We start from the raw sequence: 16,222 nt of genomic DNA, 5'->3' as shown, positions 1-16,222 counted from the left end.
AATTACAGGCTTCTAAAGTATTTGCAAATTAGAAATGCATTCACAAATCCAATATCTGTGACATTGTAGCTATAGCTTAAAAACAAAAACAAACAAACAACAAAATTTTTTTAAAACAACCCAGAAGGACTCACAATGTCTGGATAACTGTTTGTTTTCTTTCACAATTTGCAAAAACCAGTAGTAGCTTCCATGACTATATTCAATCTCTGATATGTCAGACAGTAATACCTCTAAAATCCCTCTTCTGCAATTGTTTACACAATACCCCTGGGAACCTAGGTGGGTGTAAAGTATTCTTCTAATGCAGATCTTCTGATGAAGCTGACCTTCACTCCATTTTTTCTTTCTTCATAAAAAATAAAATTCAGTATTGTGCTTTTCACTGAAAAACCACCAAAATTTCTTCATTCTCTAAATTTGAAGCTCAGTACCTAGTTTCTTTAGTGTGTGAATCTACATCTTCCTTGCACAGAATTTTCTTGCAAAATACTTTCTGCTGCCTTAAAAATGCTAGGCTAATTCTTTTTTTCCATTCAAGTAATTGCTTGGTCTCAGAATTTATGTGTTTCTTTAAACTTAAAAACATTTATGCTATTCAAAGAAACAGCTAAAAGTCACCCTTACTGAGAAAATTGATCAGAGCACTCACTGTTCCTAACGTTTTATTAGATGCTTGTTAGATCACCTACCAGGCACTGTTACTGCTTTTCTTGGTATTATTGGATACTTGTACATGTGTGCCATGTATTCAACTGAGATTTACTTCTAACACTGTTCTAAGTCCAGAAGAAGAGAAAAGGAAAATATCAGTTAAAGATTACTGGGTTTGATAAAATATTCACACAAGTAAAGATTTTCTCATGGATATTTTATGATATACAAACAAAACACACAACAATTAAGTTAGGGAATAGATCAAAGGAAGCTTGGCAGTATGTTGTGACATGAATCATACCTTGAAATAAAATTAAACAAAGACAACCACTGAGTATTCAGGATTTGAGATATTTACTAAGCTCTATAGGCAGGGTCTATCAGCCCATCTCCTGAACATTTTATTAAGTCCATGACTGAGAATCAAGATATCTCAAAATATCTTCACACAAATACTAAAGTAATACTGACGTTATTGGCTTGTTCCTCTGATATGTATAGAAAGTAGAATTACTGTGTTTTTTTCATTTTATATATATGAAAATGAGGCACAGCACAGGGAGGATATGCAATATCTTCAACTTTATATAGCCAAGACCATCAGTTTATGTTCATACATATGTGTGTGTGTGTGTCAATTTTATTTATTTCTTTATTTTTTTATTTTAAAACTTTATTTCTGCAAAGCCAATCAAGAAGTGTTGGAAAGAAAAGTGTAAAAGTTATCCTTGCATATTTGGGAACTTGAGCAAGCACTTAGAAGTTTGAGAAAATGACAGTTGAATCAAAGGCAATACCCAGCAATGTGTGTTTTAAAACAATGATGTCCGTTCTTAAGCAACATTCCTTTTTCTCCCCTAATAGCTACAATATGATACAGTACGCAACAGCTCACTTGAAAGTGCTAGAATCAGAGGGTAAAGAATGCCAGAAGCCATCCCACTTACATTTCCTACTATACAATGCCTTTTTGGTGCGTGACAAATCAAGCATTCATGTAGTAATACATTCAATAGAAACAACGCATACTTTGGGTTTAAGATCCTCACCCCTCCAGTTCCGAGGTCGTGACATCTGACTCTTCATCATTGTAAATATTTTCAGCCATCTGCCATATCTGCATGATATTATCTTCAGACACAGAGCAAATGACCCAAGGTTCATTGGGATTCCAACTGAAGTCAGAAATCTTGGCAGTGTGCCCTCCATGAATAAACAGGAGCTCTGGAGGGCCATCTTCTGCATCTTCTGCTGATTGTTCTTCAATTTTACTTAAATCCCACACATTCAGGCGGCGATCAGTACCACTTGAAGCCAGAATAGTTTCATTATGTGGAGACCAGTGGACCTGGAAATTTTCATCCTTATGTGATTCGAAGGTGTGGAGTTTCAGTTTCAGATTACGCAGGTCCCATAAAGCTACAGTCTTATCTGCAGAACCAGTTGCCAGAATGAACTCGCTGTAGGGATTGAATGAGAGGCAGTTGACCTCAGCAGTGTGTGCATCCACCAAATGGCTTGGCTTAGAAGTGGTGTTGGATCTGGTGTCCCATATCATAAGTTTCTGATCATCAGCAACAGATCCAAACAAGGACTCATGCAGCAGATGCCAGGCCACATCCTCTACAACAGGTAAGTGGCCAGTAAAGATCGCTTTAGCATCCACAATTTTGCCTTCCTTTGTTCCTGCATTTATATCCCACAGACAGACAGTATGGTCATCAGATGCCCTCAGGAGACGTCCACTCAAATTAGAATTTCAGGAAAGACCATAGCCTTCCTTTTGGTGACCTCTTAATCTAAGATCAGGATTACATTCTCCACTTGGATATGGTTTTGCAGGGTGTTTTGTATAGTCAAAAACCAAAACATCAGAAGATGGTGTTTTTGTGGCAATGATGTGAGGATTCTGTGGCATATAGCGAGCACGATTTACTTCTCCTTCATAATTAATTTTAATTTCACATTCAATCTTTCCTGTTACAGAACCAAAGCCACCAAATTCTCCCTTGTCACTGTCACAATGGGAAGCATCAAACTGTGCATCATCATTGGGAATATGAACTCGAGCAACCACCAGATGATTCTGCTCATCAGATGTATGAGTACCCAGCACTAGCCAATGAAGGGCATAATCCTTTCCTTCTGGTTTAGTCACTTCAGGAAGCCACTGAACGGTAAGACTGGGCCACTGAAGAGCATGAGTCATAACCAGGTCATACAGAAACGGTGTATTCTTCTTCCAGATTTTATATTCTTCGTTGATGACACGCTCCTCCACAGTATCTTCAAACATCTCTTTACTTGCCATCTTGCGTCGGTCGTTCGCCCCCCTTTGCCGCCTCGGACTTTTCTCGCTAGTCAAGAGCAACCCGGTTGCAGGTGCTCCTGCCTTTCCCAGGCACGTTATGCACTCCTAGCTCTGCAAGCCTGAGCTCGGTCTGGCCATCTGGCTTGTACCCAGACGCCGCGCTCTTCTCTTCTGCCTCCTCCCCGCTTGCGGGTAGCGAGGTCTGAGACGCTCTCCTCTCTCCGTGTGTTAATTTTAAATCCATTTTAAAGAATTTTAAAAGACAAGAAGGTATTATATGATCTGATTAACTCTGGGTAAATACAGTGAATAAGCCTCTGACTTGTTTCTTAGGTGTTCACTATCACCTTTCTCTGGAACTTGAATTATTTGATCTTTTGCTGAGAACATTAGCACCATCTTTCCAGAAGCATCTGTCCATAAGAAGACTAGGAAAAGAGACTTCTGAATGTGATACTGTTACATATTCACTATCCCTTTTCTTCATTCTGAAGATAGAATGTTTAGAAATAGAAAACCAGTAACAGTCACTTCCCATTCGTTTCCCATTCTGACATGACCTCATCAGTAGGCTGTCCACTGGTTTTGAACACAGTCTTTGTCAAAGTGAAGAAAAATGGTCACTATGCAGTACAGATTCTTCACTGTGTCTGACATAAATCTAGTCAGGTATTCAAATTGAAAACATATGGTTTAATGAAGACATAGTGTACAGCAGCGAGAATAGTGTCAAGGATTCCAGAAACACTTGTCTTTGTCAGATCAGTAACATTATAGCAATACTAGCTACTGCCCCCTACAAACCTACAATGTGTGGGACTCTTTGCTGCATATTTCATTATAAATATCTGTCAAATAAATTCTGAAAATTATTTTTCTTGTGCCTATTTGGCTGCTGATAAGATCACAGCTATAGGTAAGTCAATTTGTAGTCAAGGACATGGAGGAGTTGAAAATTCGAGCCAGAATAAGAATTATTTGACTTCCCTATATCAAATCCCGCATTGTTACCACCTGCTCCTTTATTACTGACTACATAGGAGTGGCCCTGCAAATTCAATGTCCTGGACTTGGAAAAATACATGGAAGGAAGTTATTGTTTGTTGCTTGCTCATACATGGCTCTCAATTGGCTAGATTAGAATTGCTGCTGTTTGGACAGGCAGATTATCAGCATTTCTGTAAATATGGTAACATGTTTCAACTTGCTTTAGAGCCTATTGCAGGTTGGTTTATCACATGGGAATTAGGGGGCTGGCAGTATCTGGTAGAAAAACTAATCATGTCTGACAACATTCTTTAGAATCCAAGGCTATAGGGCACCCTGCTTCCATACAGTGTCCTTGCATTATCTTCACAGGAGGGCATTACTGCATCTAAGCCATAACATAAATAAAGTGTCTAAAGCTTTATCTACAGATGAAGACATCATCTGACTTTCCTGGAAAGATGTGAACAAAACTTCACTCAAAGAAACATTCCATATAAGTCCAGCTGGGTGAAACTAGCTTATTGGAAGTTCTTACAAGACCATAAGTGAGGAGTTACTTCAGAGACATGAGTGACTCAAAGGCAGCTTCAACACCAAAACTCCAACCCAGGACTGGTGATAATTCATGACTGCTGCATTACTGCAATTCCCTGAACACCTTGCAGGCAGTTCTACTGAAGAGGCTTCTCCCTTCAATAAATCTGTACTGTTTACATAAGCTGGTGAGTGGACAAATAAGTCTGTTGAACTTTCACTAGACTCTTCTTTCTCTCCATAAAGATATGTTTCAATCCAGAGTAAATCATTATACAAGTTTAGACTTCAAGTGTCATAAGAAGCCTTTGAAAAACACCTGGCAAGGTATATTTAATATATTATGGCAGTGGTTCTTAGCTGGCGGGTCATGACCCTTTTGACAAACCTCTGTCTCCAAAAGAATTTACTTTATGATTCATAACAATAACATAAAATTAGTTATAAAGTAGCAACAAAATAATTTTATGGTTGAGAGTCATACAAGAGGTACTGTATTAAAGGACTGCAACATTAGGAAGGTTGAGAACCACTGTATTATGGTGAATTTGTTGAGAGTATTTTGTTTTGTCTTGTCTTTTGGTAAATGGAACATCTTAAGAAATAGTCATAAAGTAAGGAGTAAAGTAAATACTTAGGAGAGGTTATAGGAGTCCAAAGGTTTCTCTTGAACAAATGCCATTTATCTCTTACTGAATAACTGCTTCCTCTGTTGATAGGTATTTGGAGAATAATTTAGATATGTTTCATTTTAAACATTAAAATTGTTATGGAACATAGATTAGTGTGTTTATCAAGGAATGGGTTTAACCTGGCTTGAAAATAACACAGTACTTATATAATTCAACCAAAATAAGTCTCCTTCAAGGACTCCAGACCTGATTCACTGCTTCCAAGTTGCTTCTTTGTTATGTGATGTTTTCTAAGGAGACTTAAACAAATGGGGATCTTACAACAAATTAGAGCATGGTACGGGTCCTCTAAAGTCCAACCTTGTGAACCAATTGGGTTGTTTATGGGAGTCCAGCTGAAGAATTACTCATAGGAGCATGGTGACAGTAAGGCAGCCACATTAGTGAAAGTCTGCCCTAGTCTTGGGGATGATTCACAACAGTTACAGTCCTGGAGCTGCCTACAGGACTTGTAAGTTGGACATTCTCTTCTCACCAATAGTCCTTACTATGACTATAACCTTTGGGAGGGCCTTATATTGTTGCAGTTTTAAAGAACATCCTAAGAATTCTAAGAGTTTTACTTCCTGATTTCTAAGGAGTCCATCTCTAGGATGGAGTCATTCAATTGAGAAGAAATTGTTGTACAAAGTTCCCTTGTCTAGAAGAAACCAAGGTAGAAGATTTATCATTCTTAGGAACATGAGAATATATGTCTCTTCTGATAAGAGATGTTCAAAATCAAGGAAACATTAAAGGAAGCATTTAAACATGATGAGACCTGATAATACTGTTTACAAGCTGAAAAATGTGATAGGTAAGATAATCTGTCCCTTTAAGCTAAGCTGTAGCCATTCTTCTGATAGAGATTGATGACCATTTGGGAGCTATTTAAGAGAACTGCACCTTGCAAGAAAAACAGTTTGTCATAATTTGGGCATTCATGCCCATGTGGACTTTGCCACAACAAAGCCTGGACCAAACATATGGTTGTTGGAAGACCAAGGGCCTCAGAAAGCGTGCAGCTTTATTTGGAGAACAGTTGAACAGTCAATAGTCATTTGATTAAGTGCTCTATCTCCCATGATATCAACTTGAGCTTCAAGTTGAGGTCCAAGGCTAAGTTGTTTCAACACAAATTAGTTAGAAAAACAGATTGTGATTTTAGGGCTAAAACGTGAGAAAAACACAAGACATAAGAAGCTGACGCATGAATTGGTTTCCCACAGAAAAGAATTTTTTATGAGATAAATGTGATGGGAAGACAGCTACATATCTAATCTTTTCACACAGAGAACTTAAAAAACAAAGAAGCTACAGAACTAATTAAGTAACTTTCAGGAGGCTTGACCACAGGGAGACCACTATGATACTCAAGGCTAGGTTATATAGCTATGAATACAATTCTCATCAAGCTTCTTTTTCTCCCTTATATAAACAAGTCTAGACAGTAATAGAGAATCAGGTTTTTGACTAGTTACATGATATACCAGTCATTAATGAAATGATGAATTACAAATTATCCCATATATCATAATTAAGTTGATAATTTGAATATGCTGACATGTCTGTGCTACTTCTATACATAATAATCACTAAAAATACCTCATCTCCTATTTCATAATAGCTAGGGCTATTGCCCTAATGAGGATTTTATTTACTCTCACTCTTTTTACAGACAGTGGAGGTAAAGCAAACAATACAACCCATCTTGTAAAATCCTTTCAGTTCACACTTCAGGTGAACTTAGCAATTTAAACCCATGAGGATGCCTTGTCCATGCCGATGCACCTAACTTGCCTTCCCTTGTCAGTTCAAACACTTCCTCATTTATTCTTGTAAATAGATTGAGCCCCATTGCAACCTTTAGAATCTATATGAATTTAGTTCAGTGCACTGTAAATTCAAGCTTACTTTCTATTTCCTTAGTGCACTGAAAATTATTTGACAGTGGAAATGTTGTCTTTTATGTTATCATACAAATGTATTTGGTAACTTTATGTCTAGTGAACAAAAGCAATGTTCAGTGAATATGTAGATTAAAAGGAAAGAAAACTAAACCAACTATGTGCCTGAATCTCACTTAGCATGTATGTCTACAAAAGAAAATGTGGGTAATCTTAAACTAACCCCATGGCCTTTCTCATAGACTTGAATTCTTTTATTTTTGGACACCAGTAACAGATGTCTCCTAGATACATTTGCCTTTACCTACTCTCTTCAGCTGTCAACTACAGGCAACCTCAAAAAGCCAGAATAATCAAACTCAAGTGCACAAAGAAGCTGAGGTCTGGAGCAGTTTGGCTCTCTGGTGAGAGTTTTGCAATTCTTATTAAAGCAAAATGGAAATTTTTGGGATGTGATGGCTACCTTACTTTTCTATCTTCTTTCGGCTTTACCTTCTTCTCTTTTCCTAAATCTGAATCTGTTCAACAGGGAAAAGGCAATGAGACATAGACAAGGTCTCTATGTTTCTACCTCACTCATTCTTTTCTGAGAACACCCAAGGTTTCCCCTTTCAGTAAAGAAACAGCTATCCCAATACTGAAAGAAATGGTCCTTAGATTGTAGCGATAGTGGAAAAGGTGACAGTATTTGTTGATAAATGTGAACCTGGTACTGATTAACCATCATTTACATTAATTACAAATTCTCTTAATCTAGAAATCTATAAAGAAAATCTATTAAGTTATGAATTAAACACAAATATGAGTTTAGAATCTGCAATGTGTTTATCAAGTACAAGAACATTGAAAACCCAGTCCTTGTTCTGGGGACAATTAGGAGCTGCACAGAAATTAAGGGAAAAAACATAACCCAAAGAATGACATTAAACAAAATAAATCCACAGAATAAGATTATCAAAGATATAATAAAGGAATAATGATTTTTAAAAGTTCTGCCCCGTTAACTATTCAATAAGATCTAGAAGTGATTAGATACATTATTTCAGCAGGCATTTGCTGTTTCCTTACAGATTCATAGTGTTTTTCTTCCCATTCTCCAGGACTCCAACCATCATAGATTTTTATCTGTAAAGAACATTCCCACTCCATTGACTGCCACTCTGCCAGTATATAGACATGAAATAGAGTACAATAAAGCAAAATAAAATACGGGGAAAAATGCAGAGTGTACAACTATTATAAAATCTAAATCCAGCCAGAACAATATATGCATCCTTGATAGGACTTATAAAAATATGTTGGTTGCTGTATCTTCTCTTTTTCTATGATGTATATAAACATCTTGGGTATTTCAAAGAGCATTTACAACACATTAAAACTTGGAAGAATTTAATGATTCATTTTATGCTCAGTATCCATAAAAATATCTCTGATGTTTATTTGTACCCAACCTGTTAATTTGTGGAACGCTCAGCTGCTTGGAAGAATTATGCCACTATACAGATTCCTAAAGAAAAGGCAGGTGAGATAGTTTTGAATTGCAAAGAAAGGATAGGCAAGTTTTGGATTCCTAATACTATTACCATAGCATTTGACTTTATTGAGAAATAAGTTTGTATTGAAATAAGGCGAACAAAAGCAAAGTTCTTGCAGAATTATTCAGAGAAGATATCTTCAATAAGCTAGAATTAATACAACATAGCTATGTCCTTATAATGTGTTTAATTTTGTATCTAAACTCTGCCAGTACACACACACACAGAGAGAGAGAGAGAGAGAGAGAGAGAGAGAGAGAGAGAGAGAGAGAGAGAGAGGAGAATGGCATGGTAGGGTGATGGAGAAAGCAGGCCACTGTCCATATCCCTTGGTGCCCAAGAGAGCTGGCAAATTTTCAGCACCTAGGACAGAGGTATACAGCTTATTCTCTCTATAGCAGTTTTGGAACTCACACTATTGACACATTAACCTCAGGATTTCAAGATTCAGAACTGTGAGAAAATACATTTCTGATGGTTGCACCTCCTGGAGAGTGTTCCTTATTTACAGCAGTCCACACAAAGCCTTAACACATTTTCTCTTTCTTTCTTTCTTCCTTCTTTCCTTCCTTTCTTCCTTTTTTTCTTTCTTCCTTCTTTCCTTCCTTTCTTTCTTTTCTATCTTTTTAGTTGGATATTTTATTTATTTACATTTCAAATATTATCTCTTTCCTGGTTTCCCCTCTGCAAACCCTTTATCCCATCCTCCCTTACCCTGCTTCTATGAGGGTGCTGCCCCCTCACCTACCCACTCCTGCCTCACCGCCCCATCATTCCTCTACACTGGGGCATCAAGCCTTCTCAGGACCAAGGACCTCCTCTCCCATTGATGCCATATAAGGCCCTTTCAGCTCCTTCAGTCATTCCCCTAACTCCTCCATTAGGATCCCTGTGCTGTGTTGAATGGTTGGCTGTGAGCATCCACATCTGTATTGGTCTGGATCTAGCAGAGCCTCTCAGGAGACCACTGTATCAGGCTCCTATCAGCAAGCACTTTTGGCATCCACAATAGTATCTGGGTTTGGTGTCTGTATGTGGGATGGATCCCCAGGTGGAGCAGTCTCTGGATGCCCTTTCCTTCAGTTTCTGCTCCACTCTTTGTACCTGTGTTTCTTTTAGACAGGAACAATTCTGGGTTAACATTTTGGTGATGGGTAGGTGGCCATATCCTTCAACTGGGGGGCCATGCCTAACCTCTGGATATGGTCTTGACAAGTTTTCTCTCCCCTTTGTGGGGAATTTCAGATAATGTCATCCCCATGGGGTCCTAGGAAGCTCTTGCTTTCCTGGAATCTGGGATTATCTGGTTGCTATCCCCAGTTCCCCATACCCCATTGCTATATACCTCTGTTCACTTTCCTGACTCTCTTTATATCTCTTCCATCTCTTCTCATACCTGATTCTTCCCCACTTCCCCCCAACTCTCTTCTTCCTCCTAAGTGCCTCCCACACTCTACTTCCCTTGATTATTTTGTTCCCCCTTCTAAGAAGGACTGAAGCAACCACTCTTTGGTATTCCTTCCTCTTGAGCTTCATGTGGTCCGTGAGTTGTATCATGGGTATTCCACAATCTTCATCTAATATCCACTTATCAGTGAGTACACAGCATGTGTGGTCCTCTTTGACAGAGTTTTCTCACTCAAGATGATATTTTCTAGATCCATCCATTTGCCTAAGAATTCATTGTTTTTAATAGCTGAGCAATATTCCATTGTGTAAATGTACCACATTTTCTGTATCCATTCCTCTTTTGAGCGACATCTAGGTTGTTTCCAGCTTCTGGCTATTATAAATAAGGCTACTATGAACATAGTGGAGAATGTGTCCTTATTACATGTTGGAGTATCTCCTGGGTATATGTCCAGGAATGGTATAGCTGGGTCCTTAGGTAGTACTATGTTCAAATATCTGTGTAACCACCAGACTGATTTCCAGAGTGGTTGTACCAGCTTGAAATCCCACCAGCAATGGGGGAGTATTCCTTTTTCTCCTCATCCTCACCAGCATCTGCTCTTACCTGAGTTTTTGATCTTAGCCATTCTTATGGTGTGAGGTGGAATCTTGGGGTTGTTTTGATTTGCATTTCCCTGATGACTAAGGATGTTGAACATTTCTTTAGGTGCTTCTCAGCCATTTGATATTCATCAGTTGAGAATTCTTTGATTAGCTCTGTACCCCATTTTTAATAGGGTTATTTGGTTCTCTGGAGTCTAACTTCTTGAGTTCTTTGTACATATTGCATATTAGCCCTCTATTGGATGTAGGGTTGGTATAGATCTTTTCCCAATCTGTTGGTTGCTGTTTTGTCCTATTGACAGTGTCCTTTGTCTTACAGAAGGTTTGCAATTTCATGAGGTCCTATTTGACAGTTCTTGATCTTAGAGCATAAGCTATTGTTCTGTTCAAGAAAATTTCCTCTGTGCCCATGTGCTTGAGGCTTTTCCTCATTTTCTCTCCTATTAGATTCAGTGTATCTGGTTTTATGTGGAGGTTCTTGATCCACTTGGACTTGAGCTTTGTACAAGGAGATAAGAATGGATCAATTTGCATTCTTCTACATGCAGACCACCAGTTGAACCTGGTCAATTTTTTTTAAATGCTGTCTTTTTTTCCACTGAGTGGGTTTAGCTTCTTTGTCAAAGATCAAGGGACCATAGGTGTGTGGGTTCTATTCCATTGATCTACCTGCCTGTTCCTGTACCACAGACACACTTTTCTGTCTAAACAGTCACATGACTGTGTTCCTCCTTACCATCTTCTTACCAAGTCTTTTTCTTTTTCTTCTTTCTCTCTCTGTCTCTCTGTCTGTCTCTCTCTTTTCTTTCTTTCTTTTTGATGTTTTTTTCAAGTCAGGCTTTCTCTGTGTAGCCCTGGCTGTCGTGAAACTCACTCTGTGGACTAGGATAGACTTGAGCTCAAGAGATTCACTTGCCTCTCTCTTCAAACTTCTGGGATTAAAAGCATTCTCCACCACCTCCTAACTCAAAAGTCAAGTAGTTCTGTTCCTATGTTTATGTCTTTGTGTGTGTGTGATCCACTTAGCTTAACTAGAGATGTTTTCATGAGCACGACATTGGATTATTTAGTGGGGTTCAGGTACCTTACCAGTGGCTACTCTACTTCTCTTAGTACCCATGAGCTGTGAATAGCTGGTCAACAAAGAGTAGGGCTCCATGAGTCCTTCCTCATCAATGATGGAGTGTTGGTAGGCCCCATCTTGTTTAGATTTTGTGAGGTAACTATATCAACAGTGAGTTTGTGATTTTAATGGCCATATTATATCTAGAGGATAGAATTTCATGGGACTCCTTCCCATCTTCTAGCTGTGTAGCTTCTTACTTTCACATTATTCTTCTCACCATAAAAATTCTTTAGTGAGTAGGACTGCCCCCTTTACTTCTGCAAGCAGTTCTGTAATAAAAGTCAAGTCTTAGGCCGGGCGGTGGTGGCACACGCCTTTAATCCCAGCACTTGGGAGGCAGAGGCAGGCGGATTTCTGAGTTCGAGACCAGCCTGGTCTACAGAGTGAGTTCCAGGATGGCCAAGGCTACTCAGAGAAACCCTGTCTCGAAAAAACCAAAACAAACAAACAAACAAACAAGTCAAGTCTTCCAATACTGGAGCTGCTTCTTTCCTTCCTTCCTTCCTTCCTTCCTTGCTTCCTTCCTTCCTTCCTTCTTTCTGTCTTTGTCTCTGTCTGTGTATGTGTGAGTTTGTGTGTGTGTGTGCATCTCTACTCTATCACTGAGCAACATATTCAGCCCTGGTTTCTATCTAAAACAATAATCTGCTAATGGAGAAAACTTTCCATATCCCATATATTATAATGACTTAAAGATTTTATTTGTCAGCATGTCTCCAGTTTTCATGGTATCAATAAAGCCACTGATGCAATTCTAAGATGTTTACTCTGAAATGATAGATTAATAGTCATTTAAATGAAGTGTGGACTGCCTGAATTATTCTAACCATTATTCATTTAAATGCCTGTATGACATGTTAATTTTTCTCTGAAATAGAAGTCTTTATTATACAGGAGGGAGTTGTCTTTTAAAAGATGTACATTTAAACTTCAAAATATACTTTTGAATATTCAAAGATTTGGCAGTCCTTGTAGAAATATTTATGCTTGTCTAGAATATAATAATTTCATTTTTACAATACACATTTTTTTCTGATCATAAAACTTGAGAAATATTTCTTGGAATTTACTTGAATGATCTAGTGTTATAATAATAACTGCCAACTTTTATTGAGTAACTCTACATACTATCATAAACCACTTTACTTAATTTTCATAGCAACATTGTGATGTGGTCCTTAATCTTACACATAAAGGATTTGAAATTCAAAGGAGGAAGTGGCTTGTTCTAGAATATACGTTTCAAAGAGACTAGATTTTGAAGCCATTAGTCTGGCCACAGTCTTTATAAGCTAAGACCTCTACAGTCCAAGTATGAATGGTACTTACAATATGTGTGACCATATCCTATTCATTACTCTTAGCCATACTAAGCAATGAAGTTTAAAGAAGTAAAATGGAGCAAAAGTGAAAACTCAATGCCAGATGTTACGAGTTCAGTTCAGTGCTTGTATTTGTTGCTTTGGTCAAAACCCCTGTAATCATGAGCCTCATGGGAAGCAGCACAAGGGAAAAAAGAGTTACTATAGTTTACCTTTAGGAGAGACATGGTCCATCATAGAGGATAAGGCATTGTGTGTGGTTCCTGCTTGCTTGTGTATGTGGTCCTGGCTTTAGGAGATCAGGAAACAGAGCTTAGACTAAAAGTAGTTTTGACTATAATCATTAACAATCTCTCCTCCTCAATATTCCACTTCCTCCTACCAAGCTCTACCTCTTAAAAAATTCATCACCTCTCAAAACAGCAACACCAGCTGGAAGACAAGTGTTCAAACTCATGAGCATGAGGGAAGCAGTCCAGATCCAAACCACTATAATGAAACACTCTCACCATTACCACACTCATGTTTTCCACAATTTGGACATGTTTTAAGAATTGGAAAAAAATATACTTGATTATATTTTGATCACTAATGTTATGAGTCAACTCAGGTGGGCTACTTGGCCCAGAATTTCTCTTGAGTATTCCTCTGAGTGTGTTTCTAAACTCAATTGCTATCTGAATAGGGAGACTGATTAAAGTATATTAATTAATTAAAGTAAAGTAATCAATTCCCCATGCCCTGAGTGTCATATAATTAGTGGAAGGCCTATATAGGGCAAAAACTTGAAGAGTGAATTCACTTTCCCTGAACTGCTTTAGCCAAGAGACAGTTCTCCTGTCTTTGGATCAGGACTTGAACTATAGAGCATCTGTGCATCATTTTTCAGGCTCTGATTCAAGTTATGACATCTGACACCCCAGTTTGAAATGTCTTCATAATAAATCCCTTAGATCAATAGATGATAGTTTGGATTAAATAAATAGATAATAAGTATATAGAAATTTCTATTTATAATGACAAGAACCTATTTGTTTTGGTTCTTGGGAAAATGGTGACTAATACAACAAGCAGACACACACACACACACACACACACACACACACACACAAAACACAAACATACCTTGCCTAATTGTAAGAGATCCTTAAGAGTTTTATTAGAAGAGACATGGCATACTAAACAATGCTCTAGTTTAATCTCAAGGCTAAATAAAATCTTATATGTAAAAGCTGACATAGTATCTAAATATTGACTCTTACCTGGAATAAGGAAATTTTGATTTTTCTTGCCGATGGATTACTTCATGCAGTTAAAGGAATTTTAAAGGATGCATAATAGCACATGAGTGTCTATGTGTGGATGCAAAGAAATGAACTTTTATACATAAACAGACAAGCAAACTTGGCATTTTATCTGTGGGCTAGTCATGATCATATTGAAGGGCATTTTACAGCACAAGCAGAATGCTCTCAGAGTACTCTTAGACTTACACGGTCTGCGTTTGCTCATGATGAGCATGGAATGCATACAAATGACTTCACCTCTGCAGCACAGAATTTAAATGAAGCAAGCATAAAGCTCTCTTGTCACTCAAATGCATGTTAATCTGCCTGGAGAACAAGCCCAGAGGCTGACTCAATATTTTGGTTACATCAGTTTTCCACCATATCAAACATAACTTCAAATAAGGGAACTGCTAAAAGCCACTGATTTTATTGAGCTCCTCTTGCATTTTTGATGAGGACTTATGCTCTATTTATCTCCTATTTATACTTTTATTAAAGAATAATTAATGCTAAAAATGTATATATTTAAACTGTTCAATAGGATACATTTTCACATAAATCAAACCCTTGCCACAACAAAGGCAAATTAATGTAACTATCATTTCCAAATGTTTTGTTCACATTTCTTGTTCTCTGGTCCTGCCATCTCCTATTCCCAAGTCAGATAGGTTGGTGTTCACCAGCATAGATTAGTTTGCATTTTCTAGAGCATACTATAATAAAATTCATCTGTATTATTTTTGTCTGAACTCTTTTTTTTTTTTTTTTTGGTTTTTTTTTCGAGACAGGGTTTCTCTGTATAGCCCTGGCTGTCCTGGAACTCACTCTGGAGACCAGGCTGGCCTCGAACTCAGAAATCCGCCTGCCTCTGCCTCCCAAGTGCTGGGATTAAAGGCGTGCGCCACCACCGCCCAGCTGAACTCTTATACTTAGCAATCATGTCATTATATACACTATGATAGTTATATTACATCTATCAACAGTTTGCTCACTTATATTTTAGAAGTATGCCACACTGTATGAGTACAGCACATTGTTCAGAAAGGTTTCTGTAAATGGATATTTCTCTTTGAGGTTTGACTTCTCCAGAGAAGTGTCCTATAAACATCTGTGTATGAGTTCTTCTCTGGGCATATGTTGACTTTTCCTTTTGGCACATTAGGGGAAGAAGAGTGATGGATTGTATGCTACATGTTGTACAACTTTGAAATGAAATGGCTGTCAAATTGCTACCCACGGGACTCCTACCATTTTGTATTCCCTGTAGCAATGTGGCTACATACACTTCCAAGCACTTTTTAGAGCTTCTACATTTCTGCCTCCTTTATTAGGAGCATAGGGAATATCATTCTTTTAACTATATTTCTCCAGTAGCTAATGATGTCAATGTACTTTATATGCTTATTTTTGCATTCTTACTTCTTCATAGTAAACTGGCTGTTCAAATCCAATATATGCTTTGCATGTACATTGTCCTCAATCTGTAGGTTATATATTTTTTACTCTTAAAATTAATTTTCTCTTTAGAACAGATATTTTAGTTTCAATGAATCACAATTTGTCTATTTGTTCTTTTATAGCTCTGACTGTGTTAGAAGTCTTTGTGTAACCCAAGAGAGGAAAATGATTTTCTACTGAATTATGTTAGGCCTTAATCAAAACTTAGTTGTTCATGTATAGATGAAGCTGACTCTGAGATTTCTTTTCTTTGACATTAAACTACTTATATTAATACTACAATGGTTTGAATAAAAAGGTTACCCATAGACTCATGTCTTTGTAATACTTTGTCCCCAATTGGTGGTGCTATTTGGAAGCATTTAGCAGGTATGGACTTGCTGAACAAGACTCAAGCCATTTCTCA

The 16,222-nt window shown here is 37.7% G+C and overlaps 1 protein-coding gene across 1 annotated transcript; it reads right to left on the bottom strand.

Moving 5' to 3' along the window:
• Positions 1–1,451: 1,451 nt before the first annotated feature.
• Positions 1,452–2,983, bottom strand: LOC116080547 (histone-binding protein RBBP7-like). The gene is given in 1 exon segment (XM_031356920.1): positions 1,452–2,983. A coding segment is annotated over 1 exon segment (1,266 nt). The 5' UTR covers positions 2,969–2,983; the 3' UTR covers positions 1,452–1,702.
• Between the last annotated feature and the right edge of the window lie 13,239 nt (positions 2,984–16,222).

Source organism: Mastomys coucha, unplaced genomic scaffold (genome assembly GCF_008632895.1).
Source record: "Mastomys coucha isolate ucsf_1 unplaced genomic scaffold, UCSF_Mcou_1 pScaffold6, whole genome shotgun sequence".
In the NCBI taxonomy this organism is placed as follows: Eukaryota; Metazoa; Chordata; class Mammalia; order Rodentia; family Muridae; genus Mastomys; species Mastomys coucha.
This window is presented reverse-complemented; position numbering and strand designations above follow the sequence as displayed.